The sequence below is a fragment of the Pezoporus flaviventris genome, unplaced genomic scaffold, assembly GCF_033815535.1.
Source record: "Pezoporus flaviventris isolate CSIRO_AGI_PZ_B2104156 unplaced genomic scaffold, CSIRO_AGI_Pfla_v1 ptg000031l, whole genome shotgun sequence".
Taxonomy (NCBI): domain Eukaryota; kingdom Metazoa; phylum Chordata; class Aves; order Psittaciformes; family Psittacidae; genus Pezoporus; species Pezoporus flaviventris.
In genome coordinates this window covers 57970001-57993844 of record NW_026892579.1, presented here as the reverse complement: position 1 = coordinate 57993844, position 23844 = coordinate 57970001, and the positions used below count along the sequence as shown (strand labels likewise).

Sequence of the window (23844 nt, the reverse complement as noted above, 5' to 3'; positions counted from 1 at the left end):
ACCCCCACCGACACGTGTGTGCGGGCACACTCGGCAGAGGAGAACATGCATGGAAGGCTCTCGCAAGCTGGGAGCCCTTCCCTGAGCATCGGCCTGGCTAGGAACTGCCAAAACTTCTCAGGAGTTTTTTTCTCTTTCTTTTCCTCCTTTTTCTCCCTATTCTCCTTTCTTTCCTTCCTTTCCTTCCTCTTTTTCTCTTTTAAATGTGTTGCTTCCCGTTGCTAAGGAAATGATTTTCCAGGTGTACACAGATAAGAACTGAAGCTACCAGCCAAAATCACCGGTAATCTAAGCCATTCCTCCTGCGACAAAGCTGCTTTAATTTGGGTAGCAACCTTTTAGGTGCTAATTCTCGAGGCAGTCTCTCGAGTTCCATCGCTGTTTATCCCCTTCGCTCCTTCTGGAGACGGCTCCTTTGGTCCAACCCGTTTAAAACACACCGCTCTGCACCTCTGCAAGCCCGAGCTTTCCAAAACCGGAGGGTTTCCCCCATAAAGCCCCTGTGTGTGCAACGCAATCTCAGCGTGACAAAACCCTCTTGCAAAGGGCAACAGCAGTGAGGCAGGCAGAAAAGGAGAGGCTTGGTAGAGAATTTCACCATGGTTTTGCTGCCTGCAGACGTGGTCCCCAACTTTCCCCCAGGTTTTGCTGACGATCGTGTGGAGACCTGGGCTCCCCAACACATCTGGGCAGAGGAAGCTCTGCATGAGAAAGGAGCTGAAATCCACCACCTCTACCTGGACTTTAATTATTTTGCAATTTTGATGGTTTTCACTTGGGTGAAAAACTCTTGATTTTTAAAACTTAACTTTTGCTTTCTCTCTTTCTGTCTCTTTTTTTTTTCTTTCCTTTTTCCTTTCATTTTTTTTCCTCTTTCTTTCCTTCTTCATCCCCCACTTTTGCTGTTTCAGCAGCAATTTAAGCTTTCAAACAGCAAACACCAGTCAAAATACTTCAGTGCAAGTTTCGCTCAGTCCTTTATTATTTTTCTCTGTTAAGTCCCTTTCTAAGCACTATGTTTTTTGTTGTCCCATCTTGTAGCCCCGTGGGGTAAATAACGTCATATTAGGACTTCACGGAACAAAACCGGGCTTTTTTGTTCCTGCATTTGTTTATTATTAGCGTTGAAATAAGCTATGGGAAAACTTGCTGGCAGAAATATTCCCTTGCATTTTTGTTTTGTTTCCTAGAAAAGGAGCCTGATTCCCCCCCTCATTCCCGCTCCCCAAATACAGTCAAGCAGCAGTTGGTTGAAAGGGGAACTAGTGCAAAGTATTCAAATAACATTTCCTATGTGATTACATTGCGATTCTGTTTTATCCAACAAAACATTGCAGGGCAGCACTTTCAGGAAGCATCCCCACGTTTAAAAAAGCAACTGTGCTCAAGTTTGATTCCTACCTGTTGTGCCTTTTAAGCCAGGATTACCTATAGCACCTGTCACATACAGTTACCCAGCCTGACTGCAGCTCTGGGAAGCTACAATATGGGCTGTGATTAATTTGAAGATTTCAGAATAATACTGTTATAAAAGCTACACTCTGGACAAAAATAGGATTAAGCTCTGAGGCTGTATATGAGCTAAAAGTGTTGAAAGCTAAAGCCCCCCATGCTACCGCTTGCGACAGGCAGTTTAAAATGACAGAGTTTGCTAAATTCACTTCGAAGTAGAAATGTTTTCAATTATTCATCTTCATTGACTTCACATTGTCTTTTTTACCCCCACCCTCTCCTCTCAAACTGATAATTACTTTGAGCAAACAGGCGGCTGGTTCCCATAGAAATGCTTTAATAGAAATGGTCGAAAGTTCTCGTAGTAAAACCTTCAGCCTCGCCACTATAATAAATAAGCCCGGCACTTTGATGAAAATTAACACTAGTTTTGTAAAGAGCACATTGGGGGATTGCAGTCAGGTCTTATCTTTAGTTCCAGTCAACTAGCAATCCTGAAAGAGTTTGCATCATCATCAGAGCAGGCCATTTGATAGCATTCTGCTGCTGAACCTAATCAATCTATGGAATACTGTGGCTGCGCGGTATAACAAAGCTAAAATAGATTTACAAATGGGGTTTTAGAGGATAAGCTCCTCCACAGGATTACATATTGATTTTAAATATAAAAAGCTTATCATATAAACCATAACTACAAAAATAGTGAACCTATGCATAAATCCTTTTAGAAGAGCACCCACTTCAAACTATAAGCCAAGAATAAATCAAGATGTACAAAATCCGAAAGAAGATCCATTTCTTGGGCAGAAAATGAACACACCACCCCAAGGTGTGCAAAAATGAACTTATCTTTCCTAAGGAGGCATTAAATCTTGAATGAAATAAATAAAACAGGGAGCGAGAGGAAAGGTGGCTGGAAGTAAAGCATCCCGCCGCGGACGTGGCAAAACCCAGCCTCTGAAATGCAGCACCTTGTTTACAGGAGCCGGCCCCCCGACAGCCAAAATGCCTTTCCCATGGGCGCAGGTCAAAACAAACCAGTAACCTGTATTTTCTTTGGCCTATCAGGCAGGGATTTCAGGCCTCGCTCGGTCAGAGCAGTCTCAGCAGCAGAAAGAGAGGAACACTTTCTAGCCTGAAGAAGGCAGTGCCGTAGCTCTCTCTTTTATCTCTACGGCTGAACAGGGTGGGGGAAATAAAAGTATGCCTTTTTCTACCACCCTCGGTCATTCATGTGTTCCGCGTGAAGTGCTGTGACACTCCAAAAGGCCATTCAGCTGCCTGTGCCTCCATTTTAGCGGTGGCTAAGAGGACACAGGCTCCACATCACTGAACATTATAACGGTCAGCACCTCCAGACGCCAGCGCTGCCACACGCTGCCTGCGCAGGCAGGGCAGGCCGGCCGCCAATAAACTGCCTTTATCTGCCATCAGCAGGCTGCTACCTTCTGCAAGGCTCTCTCTTTCTCTTTTTTTCCCCCCTTTCCTGTCATCAACCAGCTAAATAAATCGGTGGATAGATTTTTAAACAGCACAGTCACGCGTGGAAGAGTTACAGCAATTTACCAAACCAGTAATTATCACCTTTCAAAGACTTTTCCCTTTCAGTTCCAGTTTGGGCTGGTGTGTTCTACCTTCCTTTTGGACAAACAAACCTGTCCTCTCCTGTCACAGATAGATTTTTTTTCTCTCCTTGCCCATATATTCCAGGTTCGGAATTGGTGCCGGTAAAAGTGAGATCTGTCTTTTCACCTCTTTAACAGAGACCAAGCGCTCACTAGCAATCAGCTAAACGGCCTTGGAGCACTGTTCAGGCAGCCCATGCTTCTTTGGGGAAATCACATTATAAATGGTGTGGTTTTACTGGTGCTTCCCAGAAGGTGCTTATTGGCACCCCAGTGTATGCTGGACACAGAAAGCAATACACTGCTGACACACACATCAAGAGGCGCGGTGTCACAAATGTGTATCTTGTGGGTTTGCAGTCATTTTCTTGGGAGAGTTTCTCCTTTAGTATGTTTCTTGGGTAAATGCAGATAGCTGCTAAAAGTTCTCACAGACTAATAATAATCTTACCGAGGGTTAAAATGTTAAATGTGGACTTTGCTGTATAAATAATAGAAAGAAATCACCGAACTCCAGCACTTTGGTTTTCTCCCTAAATCCCTGTTTATGATGTCACCAGTAGCACACACAAAAATAAAGGAATTGAAAAAAAAAGAGGACTTTCGTGGGTTTTGGTATCCTTCTCTGAACTTATAAAGAAGAAAATAAAGGAGAGATTTTTGTTCAAGTCAAGCCAGTGTGTGAATGGCACGGGCTGTGAGACATTCAAAGGCTGCTGCTAGGATGTTCCAAGACAGCAAAAGGAAGTAAGAGGCAGTTAAACACTGAGATTTTGGATTTAAATACAGTATCTGTTAGCTCCTCTCTGGTTTTAAAGTATTTAATGTTTTAAATATTTAACTAGTATGATTCCCAATTAATCCGGCCTGTCTCTGCACAAAGCAATGTGTATATTTATGATTCAAGTTTATCCAAGAATACAGTGGAAGTAGCCTTATGCAAAAAAATATATCCACAGATGGAGAGATATGAAAAAGCTACCTGAAACCTGCTGCTTTTTTCCTACAAACTTATGCTCCCAGCGAAGTCTCCAAACTAATTAGAATTGATTTATTATGGATCAGGTACCTTATCAGGTGAAGAAAGAAATTACCATGGACAGTCAAAGGGTTGAGAGGTCAATACAGAATAGCAAAATCAATTTGCATTGATTAGACAAAAGGTCCATTTTACAGAGCCCAAAGGATTAACTTTAAAGCAAACATCTTTGAACTATAAGACAGCATTTGTGACTGAGAGGTATAAGCGGTGCAGCATTAGAAAACACTTAAGATATTTAAATAAGAAAATAATGCAAGCAATGGTTTAAGCTATCTGGATGTTTATTTTTTATTATGAATCATCCCCAGGATTATTGTACAATTCACTTGAAAGCCCTATGGAAAGGATGCAATTGTTTCATTTATCCCGCGTGTCAATCTTCCCGTGAGTTTTCATTCAGGTAAGGTGACTAAACTCGGGAGAGTTGCAGAGAAGGGAGAAAATCTGTGCAAAGGATCGCACTAATCCTGGTGTTGCTTGCGATGAAATATTTACTTGGCAAACGTATGAGACCTCTTTTTTTTTCCCAGTGAGATACTGTTGTAACCCAGATCAGAAACACTAAGAGGAAGGAGGCTCCCTTCTGCGGGTTACCCCTTCCATTTTCTGCGGCACTGAAAGCAGCTCAGTGCTGCAGGAAAGCCAGGAGAACACGACTGCAACAAAAGTAATAAACCCTGGACAAATATTCTTTACCTCCTCCTTATTTTGTTTTCAAAGTTTGTTCCAATGAGACAATATTTCTTTGTCCCATACATTAAGACTTTTATTTTCTCCCCCTGAATACAACTTAAGAATGGGACTGCAGATCCAGCATATTCGCTGTGTGCTATCACTGGAAATGATGTAAATACCAGCATTAACTCTTAACTGGGCTCCAGAAAAGCCTCCCTGTTTTGTACATTCAGACAGCCACCTTCGGCAGCAAGCATTTTCCTTCCCTCAGTACCCAGCATTGCTCTTACCTTCAATAGCGAGCATTGCTCTTAGCTCCCGGTTCAGCAGTTCGTAGCGCCTTTCTAGGTCATGTTCTTTTTCCCTAGGCAAGTTGCAAAAGTTCATCAATATGTTAATTACTAAATCATTAAACACTTAAAAGAACCTTTAACTCACATTGATTTTAGGACTCGTAACTGACTTTTCTCTTTAACTTTAAGCTACTCCAAACAAATGATACACAAACTTAAAACCTTGCTCAGGTGGCGTATTCATTCACAGGGCTTCTTCATTTTCTGTAATGTTGGCTTTAATTCCATCAGTTTAACTCTATTGTGCTACAAGACGTAATTATTTAATATTCATCCTTGGAAGCGGCTGCTGTGGAATGTCCTAAGTATAAAACATTCCCCGGATCTAACGAACAAATTCCAGCATCAGCCTATTCACCAAGATAATACGACACTGTAAGTATTATCCTATATACAGTCTGCCCTAATGAATAGTGAAAATTAGACAAGGGATTAGAAAGTTTAATATTTTGAAGGTAGAATCTTCTGTCAAGTTCAGACACGGCAGGAAATACATGAGCACAGGCTCTTCCCAGGGAAGTATGCAGGCATCTACACTAGGTGGCATCACTGAAAGAAATATAACCAAACTGAAAGGAGCTGGAAAAGAAGCACGGAGGGCAGAATGCCTCTAAAAACGAGCAGCATCTCCCCCCTTCCTCCCTGGTGCTAGCCAGAAAGTTTATTTGTCCTTACTTTGCAGTATCAGTGCATCATCACACTGTGACTGATTCACTAATAACCTTTCAGCAGTCCAGTGCTGCTGAACTACCAATGATGGGATTGAGGATTTCTACAAAGCAGGTAGTGACTCAGATTTTGCTCTCTCTCCAGTCTTTACCTGTCACATCTGAGGCACACTCCAAATCTATTTGTGTGTTTCTAAAATGTAATTTTATTCTACTGCTGGGCCTTTGAAAATGTAACTGTGCTTAATATCTCTTTTTGTTTCTCACAGCTCTGGCTAATCTTGTGTCAGTGCATGCTTCTCATTTTCAAGTCTGAAATATGAGAAAGGCAAGTTACTCTGTGAGTTCCACAAAGCATCCACACTACTCACTTTTTCAGGGAATATTTCTGAAGTCTAATGGGATGCGAGCAAAAATGTTTTGCATCTACCTGATGGGTAAATATTCCAGCAAATCATCCTTTTGTAAACACATGTGCTCATCCATACTTACAGAAGAGAAAGCTGGTTCATTCGTCTTATTAAGGCATTCTTCTTATTAACCAGCATGAACCATTCCTGCATCATAGCTTCTTCTTCTTCTGTGTTTCTTCCTGCAATCAAAAGAATTTCATTACTTAAGTGGTATTTCCCAAACTGAGCTATTAATTTCATTTTAGGTATTGGAGCACTGGTCTCCAATACCATTGAGCATTACCAGGCATACTCTCAAACGGTAAAAATACCCTATGACTACAAGTCCTGCTACACAATCCTGCTTGTTCCATAAATAAATCTTTGAAAGCAGCTGATCTTCAGCATCTATTTTAGTGTTCTTTATCATGCTCATACCCTAACCCAAATAAACACCTTTTAAAAAGTACTTTATCTTTTAAATTATCCCAAAAGAGCTATATTGTTGCAATGTTCCCAATGAAAGAAAACCTTGCTGCTTGAAGATGCCTGGTCATCAAAGGCTTCCAAACACAAAAACAATCCTTGTGGGCAAGATCTACTCCACCCATGCAAACCCAGCACAGTCAGGATGACGTGGCAGGGATCAAAGTAACTGCAGAGGACTTGGTAATCCTGAACCCTTGGCCAAGGCATGGGCACCTGTGCTTATGGCTAATCTTCCAGATGATGTGCTGGAAAGAGCTGCTTCTCTTCTCAACCTGCTATGAAAGGGAACATCTGCACAAATACAAGTGATTTTGGGGTCTGGGTGCCTAAGGGTCCTCGTATGAGTATTCATGGACAAGCATCTTTTCTCCCCGCCGATGTCCATCACTGCGTCCCAGGCATGATGAGGATCGGGACCTTCATAGCCTACCTGCAGGCAGTGCTACGCTCTACCAGACTCTGTAAGACTCCCTGTTAGCACATCTGCACCATCGGGGGGAAAGGCAGACAAGCAGCTTCTTTGCACACAGCAGGGCCATTCAGCCGAATTCCACTCTCTCTGACCTCAGAGACTAAGAGAAACCTCACCAAAGTCCTATGTGAAGACTGTGCCTCTGTGGTGACCTGCCACTCTCATCTCTCAAGTTGAGCTGAGGAGCAAAGTTTACATGGTCCTCATTGAATTATGAAACTCACATATTTCTCATGGTTAAAATTAATCTGGGAAGAAACTTGCAATATGGCAAAAGAACGGAGCTGGGTCTTCTGAATGCTGCCCCCAGCTCTGACACTGCTTCCCCGGGAAACTGTGGGCAGATCTCTGAGGAGTTTCAGTGCCTATGTGTGTAATATGGGGACAATCACCAGTACCCATCTCGCAAGGGTGCTAAAACTTAGTTCTTTGGTGTTTGCTAAGTGTTTTGAAATCTCGAATGCAAGGTGCTGGTATGCTCGGGGAAGCTATCTTTACTAACTTAAACCACAGGATCCCTAGTTGCAGAAAAGCAATTTCCAGCACCAGAAGCTGGAAATACACCAGAAAAAATATTGTTTTGCTCTAAAAGAAAGCTTTCAATTTCTGGACGGGAGCGTTTGAAATGCTTGCACGTACGTGCCTGCCATGCACATGTTCCCACCCCGATGCCACGGTAGTGTGCAAGCCCAGATCTGCAGGGAGAATCACCTCCTCACCTGGCTATGACCCTGCTGCGTGCAAGGGAAGGTCACCAGCCTTCTCCAAACTGCCTGATCCCCCCCACTGTGGCCTATGGGCTTTGTGCATCCACACAAGGGAAAGAAAATATGAACAGGGAAATGGGTCAGCTTGGGGTGAGCTGGTGGACCCAGGCAGTAAGAATAAGGTACACCATCTGGCATGTTCTCCTTTCTGATGTGAGACATCCCTCCATATTCACTTATCACCCTGGGAAACTCCTGGTTGACAAAACTGTTCCTGAAAGCATGCTTTTAGGGTACATGATTTGCTAGCAGTGAGATGGGAAGGGCAGAGCATCCTGAAGCAGGGATGGCCATGCAGCCCTTTTCCAAGCAGAAGAAGCAGAGTCCAGCTTCTGGATGACTGGAGCAATGCAGGAAGAAATTTCTCATATAGAAATGCTCTCCACCAAGACCTCCACTTCTGGTTTTGTGCAGACATTATTACACCATGGCATTTACAATAATATTCAGCAGTTCAGCACTCCCCCAAAGAGGATTAAAATGCATAGGTATACTTTGCTGTTAAGTTACAGATCAAAGGTGCTGCTGTGTTGGTCCATCTAACAGGGTCTGCTTTTAGAAGTAGAGGGTAATCAATATTAAAAACCTTTTGTTGGCATGCACCAAGTAGCTGAAATTTATTTAGGGGAGAGGGCAATAAAAAGGGGATAACTTGTTCTTTTTAATCTGCAAAATGACCAGTCTATTCTGTGACGCACAAGACTGCCACATTGCCAAGCTGCTGGTGAAAAAAGTTCTTGTAACCAGATATATCTGGCTATTTTTTCATCAATTTATGACAGTAAATTTGTAGGTTTTGGGGTGGTCTGGGATCTCCGGCTAAAAGGTGCCATTATAAATGCAAGCTCTTGCACGCCTTGAACAAGAAATGGGAGACGGAAACGTTTCAAAGGAGTCTGACTCAGTGGTGGACCTGAACTTGAATTTCACGCCATGTAATCTCAGGGTAAGGACTCAAACTTGAGATAAAACCTTCTTTCTATTAACGCATTCCTCCTAAATAAAGTTAGCTGCAACATATAACGAGAAAAGATGCAGGTAAAGCTTGGAGCTGGCGAGTCCGATCTGAACAGGTGCCTCTTGCTGCCACCAAAACACACGCACTATCCATGGAATAGGCTGGTTTAAAAGTGAGTTAACAAAGTCTTGATTGTTTTTACAGAATTTTTAATCTGTTTTTGTATTCGCTTTGGACCCATGTGATGCCCTGACACCGGTCATGTGATATCGGCTGCGATAGGCACAAATCCCCGGGCAGCAACAAAAGAAGAAAGAGTAAAAAAGAAAAAGCTGAGAAAAAGCTTGCAATTTGGAAAAAGGCCAATTGTACCCCGGCGAAGGCCTTTTTGATCAGTGAAATGACACATGTGTGAAATAGTAATAGCAGTCAATGCTGATATTTTATGTGTTGACCATCAGCTTTTAAATTCTTGCGCACGGAGCCGAAACAGATTCTTCCCAGGCAAGCAAAATAAAGATGAACTCCCATATATAAGAAATCTAAATAACTCTTTTCAGCAAATGCATTACTATTAGAGCATTACTACTTGCCCCCCCGCCCCTGGTGGAAGGATGCACACGAAACACTTTCAACAAAGAAAAACTGAGTGTTGCCACTGCAGCGCTACTGCAAGGCTAAATTCATGTTTGCAATTTCGAAATAAAAAATAACAGAAAAAGCCTTTTTTCAACACAGTTTCACTCTGCAAAATGCTGCTGCTGCTGGGGAGGGGCTTGTTTCCACTTTGCAACTGTAAAAGAAGTATTGAATTGACTTGCTATGAATGCTTGAAAATTAGAATTGAGAAAATATCTGTGTTGTTCTCAGGGGAAAAAAAAATACTGTACAGAATATTTAAATGAAGCAAAAACCATGTTTGGGAACAAATCAATCCCATGCATGCAAACCCCTTATCTGGGCCAGTACAAGATGATGAAAATCTATTAATAGCCCACAGATCTTAAACTTATATTTTTTCCACAATACATGCATTACACTATTGTTTTTGATAAAAAACAACAACAACAACAACAACAAAACCCTTTTAAAGCTAGTAAGTTGGACCATTACAAATTAATCCTGACTTTAATAACTGGTTAAAGACCCCTTCAGCTTTATAAGTAACAAAAAATATTAAAGCCTGTGATCACAGCGAGCTTTTCTCATTTCTCCTCTAACCATTTGTTATTTAATCCAATACTAGTAATCCAATTTGTCCATCAGACTTTTAAAGGGCAGAATGCAACTTCCCCAGCTTAGACACTTTTCAAAGTACAATATATTTTTCAAATGAATGCTGGATGTTTCATTTTTTCCCCAACTGTTCCTAGCTCTAATGTATGAGGAAAAAAAGAACAAGATGAACATTGTTCGTACTGATTAAGTAAGAGCTCATTAAAGAGCTGTCAGTGCCGTACTTTGAATATGCATGAAGCATATAATCAGATCTAGTACCGTCACTAGAGGAGAATACGGTAAGTACAAAGGATTGATTTAATTACTTAGAGTGGGCTGTGGTGGTAAAGCAGTCTTGTTAGCGCAAAAAGAAAAGGAGGTTGTATTCTGGCACGGTTAGGGGAAAAAGGCAGTTTTAGCTTCTGCCACAATACCTAATCTCAGGATAAAGCACTTTACATTGTAGCTTAAAATGAAGACTGTCAGTTTTCTAAAAAGACCAGAATTCATCTTATCTTGTTTAACCTCATCTGGTTAACTATCTAGCAGAACATATTTATTCTCTTTAACACGTAATTATGCTTATACCTTTTTATCCTATAGTTCAATAATGACTTCTGAAAACAGTCTTCAAATAAGAGCGGGTAGTGCTGCAAACATCATATGCATGCAAAACGCTCGGTAAGAGATTTGAAAAATGCAGAAGCAGAAACTAAGACCAAACAGTCAGTACACGCGCCTTTATGTGAAAAGTCAACACAGCTTTTAATGTTGGACTTTATTATTGAATAGGTTCTGAGGAGGCTTCTGGGAAGGTTTCTCTCATTTATTTTCTCCCTCCACCCTCTTCCTTTCTGCATCACCCCCCCTACTTTTCCTTTTTTCCTTTTTTATTATTCAATTCATTCTTGTTTTATTCTTCCTCTAGGAATCCAGGGGAATTCTCTCACATCAACTCTCAGTGCCATTTTCTAATTTCATTGTCTGGCTTGAGTGGTGAAGGATGCGTGCTCTATTCTTCTCTTCACTTGACATCTACCAGAACCCTCCTCAATGATTAGGAACGAGCCCAACACCAAGCCTGGAATAGCACAAGACGCTAAATTCTACCCTCAGATACGAGAAACTCCTAACTGACTCTGGAGTTGTGATTCTGCACTGCAATAGCTCCTGTGCAGGATTCAATCAAGGCTGCAGTGTAAAGTTTGGGGATTTTAGCCCTTACTAGGACAAATTTTAATGGTAGCCAAATTAATGATAGCCAGAAGTTTAATTACAGCAAAAAAAAAACCAACCTCAAACCCCTTTCTTTTCTCCTGTGGTTCATCACATGTATTCCAACATCATTTTCCTGACTGTAATTCAAAACCAACTTGATCCAATTTTCATCTACAGTGCTCAAGAATTACAAGCGTGTTTATCTGGTACCATTTTTTTGAGAGCAATATAAACGACTAGCTTATTTTAACATTGTACAGCTTCCAGGCAGTCTTTTCAAAATACCTTTTCCTTCACATTCTTCAGGATTTACAAATGGATTTTTGTTTACACTGAAAGCTAATTATTTGCTAAATATTTAAATAAGAAGCATCTTGACAAAAGTCTCTTCTGAATCCATCAGAAAAAAAAACTATTTGTTTTCTTTTTTTCCTTTCCTGCTAAAAATACTTCCAAACCCACCCCTTCTGCTCAGCCAGCTATCAGTACGTATATGTACACTTAGACCCATTATTTTTAAGCCGTTTGGGCAGCCAGTCATTAGATAAACCTAATATGGATTAACATAGTAAACCTGTACATTGCTAAGAAAATAGAGAAGAAAGTGCTACGAAACACTGTGAATACTGCTTAAAAGGAAGAAAAAGCAGCAACATGCAGGGACAAGATTAGTTTACAGTGTAAATGGATGAACACAGTAACTCCTCTACACTTTATTCCATCGTAAATCTGTCAAGATAAACCAATAGATTAATATTTTTTTAAAAACCCTTAAATGTAAATGTATTGAGCTGTTGTGCAAAAACGAATTACAACCTGCGGAAGGTAAATAATAAAAAGGTTTCTATCAGCATCCCAAACCAGCCCATTCAATCTGGCAAGAAATAACAGGTTTACAGAAATCACTCCGTATGCTGTCTTAAGCAGTAATTGTTTTTAAATTTTATTTGCACTGTGTATAGTGTGTGTACCATGGTGTCATGGTTAAACACAGACACCTCCCCATGTCTCCCCATTTACCTCAACAGAACTACATGAAAAACAACCTACTTAAGAGACAGCCCATTCTTCACCCATTTGCTGATGTTTACACACAGTTTTAAAACAGAATAGAAGAAGCTTTCTTCACTCAACACAGTTGGGTGAAGAGGCCAGCAGGAGAATGCCAGTGCATGTGAACTAGAGTGGAGCGAGTAACTACAAAAACTGGCCAACTTTGCTCCTCTTTCTGGGCTATTTGTTAGTTGAAAGAAGCTAGATGACCACCTAGAGCAGTCCAAATGCCAGCAAATCCCACAAATTTAACAGGAAGGTCTTTTGAAAACGTTCCCTACTGCCTTTATTTGCCTGCTGGTAAAAAAAGAAGCTGCATTCACCCAATCATGGGGATGAGTTTTTACGAGTTTCTGTATTAGGAGTGAGCGGACAGATTGGCTTGTTTACCTGAAGGAGAACATGAATAGCAAATAAAGAATAGTTGTAGGATGTGTCTCATCTTGTCTCATAAGAACCTGGGGAAATTCACTGAAATTGAAGGTGGTGTGTTTAAAACCGATAAAAAGAATGATCTTTCCTCAAAGCCTCATCATTTACCAGTAGAACTCGTCGCCACGAGGCAATGTTGAAACTAAGAGCTCAGCAAGAATTAAAACCAGGTTGAATGTTGAATATGGAAAGGCAAAGCTCTTGCAATAAATATTCAAACAAACAAAAAAACACAGGAGGCAGGAATTGGATCTTCCTGCTTTAGGACATGAGCTAACCTTTAATTTTTAGAGGTTAAATGAAATGTTCCCTAGGGCCAGGTTAGCCTGTAACTGGCTCCTGCAGGGTTTCTTGCTCCTGCCTGGGTTCAACCTGTACCTATCCCTCTATGGGATGGTCCTCTGGACCAGACCATGGGGCTGATCCACTGTGGCAATTACAGCTTTACTGAAAGGAAACATGGGAAGGGACAAGAAACAACGCTGGGTGTCTTATCTGACTAACCTCATGTTGCTAACAAAGGCTGATGGAAGGTCTCGAACCCTTCCAAAACCAGCGTTGGACTTCCCATTGATTCTAATAATCTTCTCATCTCACTCCCTATGAACAGCTAATACATGGACGAGCTCTTGTTTTTAATGCAAGTTACTGAATTTAACAAATACTTAAGTAGAAAAGCTTATATTCACAACAGATATTCTTTGTAAGGGAGCACTACATGAGACCAACCGCAAAATGCATCCGACACAACTGAAAGCTATGGTGCAGATTTTAAAACAACTAGTGTTTTTCACTGAGTGAAACTGAGGCATCCCAAAAGAGATGTGTTTTCAGAAAAATCACCCTCCTCTGCTTTCAGAGGACCACCTTTGGTGGAAAAGCTCTGAATTTTTGTTAAAATAATTCTTGCTCCACCTTGAGCTTCATGTCTCCCATTTCAGATTACTATGCCCAGCTTCATCCCAGAATACAACTTCCTTTCATGGAACAAGGACCTTCTCAGTTATTAAAAATCACTGAAAATGAATAAGAATAGCCACCAAGAGATAAACAGGACGGGACCAGTTTATAGATGGCACTGTAGAAGAGCTAGCTAGCACATGAAGCCCTAGCACAACTTTCCGAGTCTGAAATGGATGAGAAAATGCCTGAGGAACATTAGAAAGGCAAATTCATGGCCACTAAAACTTGCTGTCTGAGAACAGTTGAGAAGGAGACATTGATGTCCACACAATGGAGTCTCATAAAGGTAGGTAATGACTGCCAAGAATCTGCCAGGCAGAGTTACATTGCAGTGCATTGTCTGACTCTATTTCAGCCCCCCAAAGTACTGTAACCCTAATGAAACAGAGCTACAGCTGAGGGAATGCCTTTATCACAAGCACACATCAAATTAGCCTAATATCAAGCAGGAAACTTGTAATTTCTTTGGTTTCTGAAACATAATAAATCAGAGAGGCTATTTAAAATTTTGAGAGCTGTGTAAACAGAAGGTCAGGGTTCTGACCACATCTCAGCACGTGTGAGGATTTATTCTACCTGGAGTGGGACTGACTCACAGGAGGACAAACATTTGTGGCCTGTAGTCTTGGCAACCTAAAATTATCACAGAACTGAAACTTCCACAAAAGATGAATTGCCTCAAAGATTGCTGATTTTCTCTACATGATGAGTCAACGCAGTGGCCACTAGAAAACAACAAAAAATCAACAGAGGCAGAATGCTTGGGCTTGATAAAGATTATGAATATATTTTAAACGTAGAAGCGTCAAACCAGACCAAGAAAAGACACAGTTTATGGCCCAAAATTCAGGCAACAAGAGATGAGATTCAACTGAAACATCTGGAGAGACTCCAGCAAGAAAAGTGATGCATCCTGCCTTGAGGACAGTGCCTGCAGGGGTCCTAGCACTGAGCAGAACCAAGGCATGTCCTTTATCCCCTCTGGTATTTTTTGTACCCAAATTTTTTCATGTAACACAACTTCAGAAGAAGCACAGGCTTGGCAAAAATATTCAACAGCCCTCTGCTTCCAACACAGGAAACACGCACCATTACCTGATACACTCAAGACTTTGAAGCTATGGAAAAAACAGTAGCTCACACTTGGAAATCCACCAAGAAGGTGATGATGGTCTGGCAGATGATGATTTCACTTGCAGGCTGACAAGCAGAGTTGGATGCTTTGTTATGAGTGAGAGTAATTTCTCTATGGCTCGTAACTACTCCTTGCGTCGGTTGCCTGTTTACTTGGCAAGCGATGGCTGGGCAGGATTCTGAAGTGACAGACCACTTAACCTTAAAGTCATTGAACTGTGCTATATTAAGTCAGCATATTATCCCATTTTTATCAAAACTGCCTTACTTCCTTCAGAACATAATTCTCCTGGAACTGGGAAGGGGTGGTGGACAGTGTAAAATGACTTCTCTAATGGTCAGGGCTGAATGTAACCCAACCAACTGCCTGAGATGACAGCTGGCAATGAATGGGACCTTCTATTGGTGCTAATGAAGATGCCTACTCTTACTGGGAGTTGGCAGGTTTGCACTTCTGGGATCCAAAGCTTCCCAGGGCTATCTGGACAAGTTCAGGTAGGCTGAGGTGTCCTGGGGCCTCACAGTTTTGACAGAAGAGGTGGTTTTGGTGGTAAATGGAAAAAAAACCCCCATGAAAACGTAACACGGCTTTCCACAGACTGCAGTAGCACTGTGGGCTGGGAGCCCCAGGGTGACCAAATCACCTTCCCTCCCGCCTTCTCTTTACAGGCAGACACTGACTGTAGAGAAAGCTAACTTCCAGGCACGAGGCCAAAGACTATGCCTACCACATGAAAGAGCATTTATACTGCAATACCACAATGATAGATGGAAATCAGTTAAAAGAAGCAAGTGTCTGTTGGGTCTTGCAAGACTTCTGGAAGGCTTGCAAGCCTATTCATAGCGCCTAGGGCCCTCCCAGAGTAGCCTCCTGCTATGCAGGCAATGCTGCACTCAGCCTCTCTTCTTCAAGCTGGCCTCAAGCACTTTGTTGACAGGTTCTTTTAAAGCAACCATGAGGCCACAAGCCAGGGAAACGCACGGAGAGGAGGCTGCCATCATCTTGTCCTTCCAGCCAATGACAATTCTGTGTTACTTTGAGGAAAAATAACAAAAAAAGGTCATTGTTGCTGCTGAGCTGCTTTAATGATTTGATGAACTTGGCTGGGGTAGGCTGTACATGCATGCTGCCCAAGTCTGCTCTTGGAAAGGTCTCTTCCTGGGAGAACTTCTACCTACCAGTGCACAAACCTAAGACCGAAGAGATGTGGTGAATTAGAGTCAGAACTGTGAACCTCAGGGTTTGTCATGGTGTGTTCATTCTGTGGGAGCTCCTCAGCTGTAGAAATGCTGGGCATTTGGAAACATATGGCTAGTCTTTCTTTACCAAAGGCAAGCAAGATTGCTTCACAGCTAATTGCAGACGATGGAGATTGGAGAGATAGGAGCTTACCAGTAAGAGACTGTGGAGGCAACATGATAGAAGGGAAACTGGAAAAAGTTTGCCAAGCCTCGAGAACTCAAGAAGTCTTCAGTCACTCATCAAATGCATGGTTCTGCCAACTACAAACCCAATACTTGTGCATGAAAGATCTGCACCCTCAAGACTCGCATCAGAAAACCAGCTTACTAGCATGCCAGTTTATTTGCATTAACAAATTCTGATGAATGGGTTTGAACTGCATGGATTCGGTACTAGCAGGCATTGCTACAGAACTCTGAGGGCTTCAGTGGGATTCAGGTCAGTCAAGTCGTACTTGGATGCAATGCAGAAGCAGAGTTACCATATTGTAAACAAGAACTCAATCATAATGTTGTTGCACTTTTTTCACCCAGGTTTTTGACAGTTGCCAAAACTCCCATTATCAAAATCCTGGCAGCAAGTTAACATTCCTGAACACTGGAGAAAGAAGCATCTCATCGAGTGCTTTATAATACTGCTTTGCTTCGAAAAACCAGTAGCTATCAGTGCATCAATGCACAAAACAGTTTGTGAACTGTTATCACGTTGCAATAAAAATCACCGACTCTGGTGTCAAAAATCTTCTCTCCAACACAAATTGCTATTATTAATATCCTTCCAGCCTCTGAATTGTTATGTATTTCCAATAGGGAAACTAACATCAGCAAAAAACCAAACCAGTGCCACATACGCATCACTCATGTATTCAGATTTTTTTTAAGCACTTTCACTCAGTTTTTATGCTAAATGTAAACAGGCAAATGGTGAAGATGTTGTTTTCAGTGATACTTTTAAATTTTCTATCCTGCCAGAACTGCTGTTGTTACACCCCCTTTTTTCTCTTGCTGTGCTTTGGCATGTGCATCTTTGTCTCTCACAGTATGGTTGGACAACCCTCTACCACGTTGTGGCTTGGCAAGTTTTCAGTTCACCTGAGATCAATCATGCTGAGCTAAGCAAAAAACCAGTGTAACAAAGTAAGGCTGGCAAACTGCTATAGAACTTACGGTGTTATTAATTCATTCTTTCTGATTGAAGTAAGATATGAAAATATGAAAAGACCATGATTTTTTTCATCTTATATATATATGAGCTGATATTTTTCATACTGTCTTCTGCTTGAGGATGGTAACAGAAACAATTTTTAAATTGAGTTCACCTCTCAGGTAAAAAGGAGCATTCATCGTTTTACTCCCCAAGCCCTGACACTAGTGAACACAATTCTGCACTTACTTTCGAGAAAGCCAAAGAGAATTGTGAATTTAATTGTTTTTAAAAGACAGACCTTGGCTTAGGGAGTAGGATGCCTGCTCCTAGCTTCCCCCTCTCTCCTCTAGCGCAAATCTGCATTGCAGACTGGACAACTCCAGTAAGAAGCATTCAAGATGGTATAATACAGACTGGTAAATACAGCTTGGTAATAAGGTTTGTGAAGGTGCAGAGCATGTAAGGGATTTATTTTTGACAGTGAAGCTATACACATATACATCATCAAGCCCCCATTGAGAAGCATACCACTCCAAGTGTTTAATACAGCTAAAGGGGGCAGATAAGAGATCAATGACAAAAATCACCTGGTAAAAAAAGAAAAAAAGTAAAAGGTGTTGCATTAAAAGGGCTTTTACTTTGCATGAGAAACAATACCGAGAAACCTGTATTTTAGCACTTGTACTCAACAAGCACTCCAAAGTATGCTGGGATGAGAACAGAAACCCATCCTTTCTAATAATCTTGTGACAAAAGCTAAAAGACATCATCCTATTAACTAGTGATCTCAACTGCTAATGCAGAGTACTTCCTGGTGCCTTTTATGTAGAATGCCGCTATTAAAAAACCACTAAACATTCACTGTGAACAACACAGAATCATTCATCTTTTATCAGCATCTCTTGTTAGAGGAGTATGAGAGGGGCTGAAGGTGTCATTGATATTATAGAGCGGAAATTAATCAGAAATTTTTCTCATATTTTCCTCATCACACTCATTTACTTTTGTACAAATTTCCCCCTGCTAAAAAGTTCATACCCAGCCCCCTGTTGTACGCTTTTAAGTTGAGAATATTCAACGAGTGCGTCAACTGAAAGGCACCAGGTCCTAACACAAAAAGCATTCGAAATTCTCATTTAGTTGTCTTTATTTTGCTAGCGCCATGTGGTCCTTGAAGATGTAGAAAACACGGGAAGCCGAGTAAAGATCAGAGCAAGCTCATTAGCATTCTGACAAAATTGGAGTGGTGGAGATGTATAGTTTGCCTAGTTTGTCGTTTTGAAAGCTACCGGTGGTAAGCTTTCTATTTCATTGTGCTTTTGTCTTTTTTGGGGGTTTTCAACGCAGCGGGGTGGTTGTTAGCCTAGGTTTTCACAGTGCATTGTGGGAACCTTGCCTGCACATTCAGCCTATATAGTATCATTTGAGTTCAAGTAAAAAAAAAATAAATCTTTTTTTTTTTCCTATTTGTTTCATAATCACCAATGCTAATGCAGAGCTGTCGCCTGGCTGTCAAAACCCATGCTGCCAACACCTGGTTTATAAAGTTAAAATAAAAAGAAGAACAAAAAACCCCAAACAAAATAAATTCTGATCTGTATTTAAAAATGAAACCTTTTAAACATGTTGCGAGTTTTCTTCAAAAGACAAGATAAGAAGAAATTAATTTGATTTCCACTGTTTACAATCAACTAGAAATGAATTTGGGACAGATCCAGTTGATTAGAATTCAAAAGAGACTCTTTCACTGTATAAGATCCCCAATTCTATTTCAGAGCCTCTTGAAGGAAAGATGGGTTTATGATCCAGAATTATGTAAATAATGAATTACCTCTTAGAAGACCTAGAGAAGTTATTACCCTGGTCATTTGATTTATTTTTTTTACATATATTTTTAAACATAAGGCTCACTTTGAAGGGCTAAAAAGGCTACATTAATGCTGCTATTCGACATGAACGTTTCCAAGTTGCAGTGAAATGGATAAAGGTCTTTTTGGATGAATTTATCTGCTAAATCCTTGTGGTTGCCCTCCTATCTCGGATGATGACCCAAAAGAATGTCAACAGCTCATTTCCCAGAGAGCTGGAAAGAGTCACTACGCAATCCATAATCTGCACGTTCTGAAAGAACCGTTTCAAACATTACATTTCACAAGCTGTTTAAAGAGATTTTATTTTTTCCCCTCTCATCTCCACTATCCAAGCAGCCTTTGGACATCACTGCCTCAGAAATGAAGGCTTTAATAAAGTTGAAACGTGACTTTCTACGTGTTGTGTTGGTGGGTCGTGCACATGTGCACACACGCACATGCACCGTGCAACATGTGAGCGTCCATGGATACCCACGCTTTGAATATGCATGGCTAAATTCTAGCTGCACTATGGCAGGGACAAGTAAATGCTAGGAATCCAAAAATACTAAGTCACCCCTAATTTACTCATTGGATTTTTATTTTTTTAATATAATGTGTGTCAGGCTGCCAAAATCAGAGCTATCCCTTCAGTAAGAAAGGATAAAACCCGGCTTGAAAGGCGTGTTACAGTGGACTAGATTCAGATACAGTAAATTTCACAATGGAGTGGGGATTAAAGATTTCTTTACTTAGCAAGGGAGAAAGGATAAACAAATATTAAGAGAAAGAGCTGCTTTATAGAAAACCTTCAATATTCTTTCTTTTTGTTATGTGCTTGGATAGCATCATTACCATTATCATCAAAACAGCCTTAGAGCTGCAGCCAGCCTCTGCTGATCAAGAAAAGCAAATGGTCAGGCCAAAGAGGGGCTAACTGGTCTTCAAAAAACAAAACCAAGGACAAGCAGGTGAGTGCTCAAGGACAGAAAGCTCTGAGATACCCACATAGCCATGTAGATTGACAGATCTAAATATTTCTGTCATATTTAAAATTAAATTTCACTCTATGTCCATGTGAAACACATGAAATTTCATCACAGGGGATGTTGCAACGTTTAAGCTCTACATGAAAACTGTATTCCCTCCCCAAGCAAAAACAGCCCCCTAGCCCTCAGAATTAAATAGCAGGCATTATTTTAAGCTTAACAAAAGGCAGAATTTTGCCAGCTCTGAGATGCCACCTTTATTTCAAAACTGCTTTTAATCACTCAGTTCCTTTTCACTCAGGTTCCAACTCCCAGCAGAGGCAAAAAACCTGGAGACTGTTATCCACACGACAGTAAAGGCGATCGAATTATTTTCTATACTTTAAAATGTGCTTATAGCTGCAAAATGATTTATCTCCTTCACTGCATTCTGCTACGAAAGTTTCCTCCAGAAGAATCGCCGGGACCAGCCATATCAAATTAGAGGGCAGTCAGGAGTGTCTAAGTCCAGCTTTAAAACAAACATCATAACAATTACTTAGCCATATGGAAAATAGGGTATGTCTTTCCTGAAAGCTTTTATACATTTTCTATCTAAAATTTCAACTTCATTAGAAACTATTTCTGACTAGCAAGCTGCAAGATTGCTAAATATCTGTTAACTCACCATGAAGAAAGAGACTCTTTTGAATGGCAGAACTTTTCCAAGATGCAAATGAACAATAATCTAATTTCAAGAGTAAATTAACTGAAGGATTCATTTTAATATGTTTCAAACTCTCTGAAATTAAGTGGCAGTTGCAACCTATGCAATACATACACATACGTGCACACACGCTAACACAGCACCCCCACTGCACCCAACTCCCATCTTCAGAAGAGCTCACATTGTACTTATGTTTAGGTTCCTATGACTTAAAGGCCAGATGTTTCACAAATGACCAACAATTGGAGGTTAGAATAAATTAATGACTGATTTCTGAGCTTTGATGGAATTAAGCATACTTCTTTTCTCAATGTGCCATGTGAATGTTCGTCTGTTAAACTTTTTTTTTCCTCTTTTTTTTTTTGACAAGTGAGGCCACCCGGCAGAAAACAACTGATGCAAAACCCAGGAGTAATCCCTCTGTTTAGTTCAACACTGTGGTTAGCCTTAACACTGCCTCTATTATCCAATGGATTTAGAGAAACTTTCATTTATTTGTTGGCCTCAGTCTTCCAACTTTGTTGCCTTCTTTAAAGGACCCAAGACCCATTCCTATGTAAATACATTTGCATAGGGCCACAATGAAACTTTCTGGGACTCGGATTAAAGTTGCAGAACTAGATAGCTGCACCGTGCATATTTGTGATCTTCACATAAGCACTTTCACAAATACATATGACTAAATGAAGCTGATGTCAACTCTTGTTACAGGAGCGCCTGGAGTTTAAAAGAAACGCTCTGTCACAAACTACTTACCAAAGCCCTGCATGCTGAAACAAATGGCAGACACAGCACCCAAATGTGAAATTACAATATACGATAAACAAAAAGTCCTTTTCGTTTAGGAGCTGTTAAGATCGGCACTTTATTTGCTGCAAAATGTCTTCCCTCCTAACCTATTCCAGTAAGACAACAGGATCCCTGATGTAAAAGTGATGATTCATAGCTGCTTGGTTTTTCACTCTTTTTTTTTTTCTTGCCTTTCTGTTTATAAAGAGTACCTTGGGTATAATGTATTATTACATACTGTACACAATACAGCCTTCTTGCAGCCAATTCAAATAGAAAGCTTTGCATGCAGCATGTCTATTAGGAAACAGCACCAGGATTAATCCCTGCAATTACCACCCTCAAAAAGTGCTGCTGGATACTCAGTGCAATTTTGCCATTCCCACATCCAAAATGCCAATACCTTAAAGGTTTATGTTCTGTAAGAGACGAACGATGGACCTAAAGTATATACTAGGGACTGGTTTTGTAATTTCACTGGCACTGATGACTGTGGGCCAGGAATTGCAACTGAATATTCTTTTGGTATGCATTTAAGGAGATAACACCTGCTTCCAGGGGCAAAACGAACACAGATATTTAATTCTTTGTTTTGCAGTACAGTCTATTCTAATCCAGTGTAGAAAGCTTTGCATCCATAACTTAAAAAAATAAATCTCATATTATAGTGTTGAGCCCACTACTACAATGATTAAAACAATGAAGCTAAATGTATATATCAAACTTAATCACATACAAAAATACATGAGCAACTACAAAATACCTTGCATAACTGGAAGAACATTAACGACGACACTGGCACAAATTGTAAACCAATTCTGATTTACACTTTATTTTCCTTATTCCTGCCTGTACAGTTAGCCTCTGCTGCCCCATGTAAATACCATATACAAACCCAATTTCTCTCGTTGGACTAAGCACATCAATACAAAAGCAAATGAACTACCAAAGTGTCCTAATTAACAATTTTGCAAGTGAATGCAGACACCAGTGCCACACTGCAGCCATTAAAGTCTATTCCTTGCCGTATCTGTTTCTGTTAACATTTCAATAGACCAATTAAATGACCTTTCCCCCCTCAAACTCAATTAAGCTATTTGAACATCAATTGATAACTTACCATGTATTTATGCAAAATGTGCAAGCAAGAGATTCATTTTTTCAATCCTAATGATGTTTTGAAGAAGAGAAAACTATCTTAACTATCCTGTCCTGGTATTCCATGGAGAGGGGACCAGGGATGGGACTGTCTCCCAAGGGAGCCTGGTGGGCAGGTTGGCATTGTGAAAGGCGGTTTGGAGAAAGCAGGTGTGAGGCAGATATTCTTCTTCCATGCCATTTGGTCCCTACCAGGCAGCTGCCTTGGGAGGTCAAAAGAAAGCAGAGACAGCCATCTCTTTCAGCTTGCGGGAGTATCACATCGCTGGGTCACAGCCAGCACGCTGGTAGGTGGCACAGGGTCACATCAGCCAACTTGTAGATATCCAGAACTGATTCTTTTTTTTGCCCTTTTTTTTTCCCCTTTCTTTTTTTTTGTTTTGAGTTTTTACATCTCACTCTATAGTCAAAAAGCAAAGGGTGCCCCAATGCATACACCTTTCTAAGCATCGCAGGGTAGGTATGACATTTGACTTCTGCCTGCCTGCCCCATGTTAAAAGAGGCGATTTGCTGACATTTGCATTTTCCCAAGGGGCTCGTACACCAGGAATCTGTTTGTCACAAATTCAGGGGACTTGAGCGGAAGGAGTAAAGGCAACACTCTCAATTCTTTGCTCATGTTAAAGGCTAGATAAGGGTCAGTGTCTCCTCTTTAAGAGCTGGCCTTTGCTTCTTAGCACAGGTAAACAGTTCCCCCCAGGGTGTGTAGATAGGGACTGAAAGCATGGGGATTTATTTAAAATAAGACCACCTCAGTCTAGGACAGAGGCATTTTCATCCTGCTGCCACGACTAATTCAGGTGAGAAACACAAATTTGTTGGCTTCAAGAATAAAAAGGACAATTTTTCCAGGAAAAATAAGAAATGAGTATTTGTTTAGGTCATTCAGAGGAAAGCTTTGGAAGTACCTATTACCTCTCAGTAGGCTTTTCAGATCCATAATAAAAAAGCTCTAATTTTAAAGTAGGAAGAAAACAAGCAGAAAATGCCTAAATGGAGGGGAGGAAGGCGTAAACTGTTCAGCCTTTCTTATGTCTCGACAGAAAACAAG

At 40.8% G+C, this 23844-nt stretch overlaps 1 protein-coding gene across 9 annotated transcripts in view; it reads right to left on the bottom strand.

Moving 5' to 3' along the window:
- The window catches only part of EHBP1 (EH domain binding protein 1), a 226647-nt gene that overhangs the window by 2250 nt on the left and 200553 nt on the right, over positions 1–23844 (bottom strand). For all 9 annotated transcript variants that reach the window (XM_061461391.1, XM_061461386.1, XM_061461387.1 and 6 more), the window contains 2 exons: positions 6308–6407; positions 5085–5158 (listed from right to left, as the gene is read on the bottom strand). In XM_061461391.1, the coding sequence (XP_061317375.1) occupies positions 5085–5158; positions 6308–6407 (174 nt within the window). The remainder of the gene's footprint in view (positions 1–5084; positions 5159–6307; positions 6408–23844) is intronic.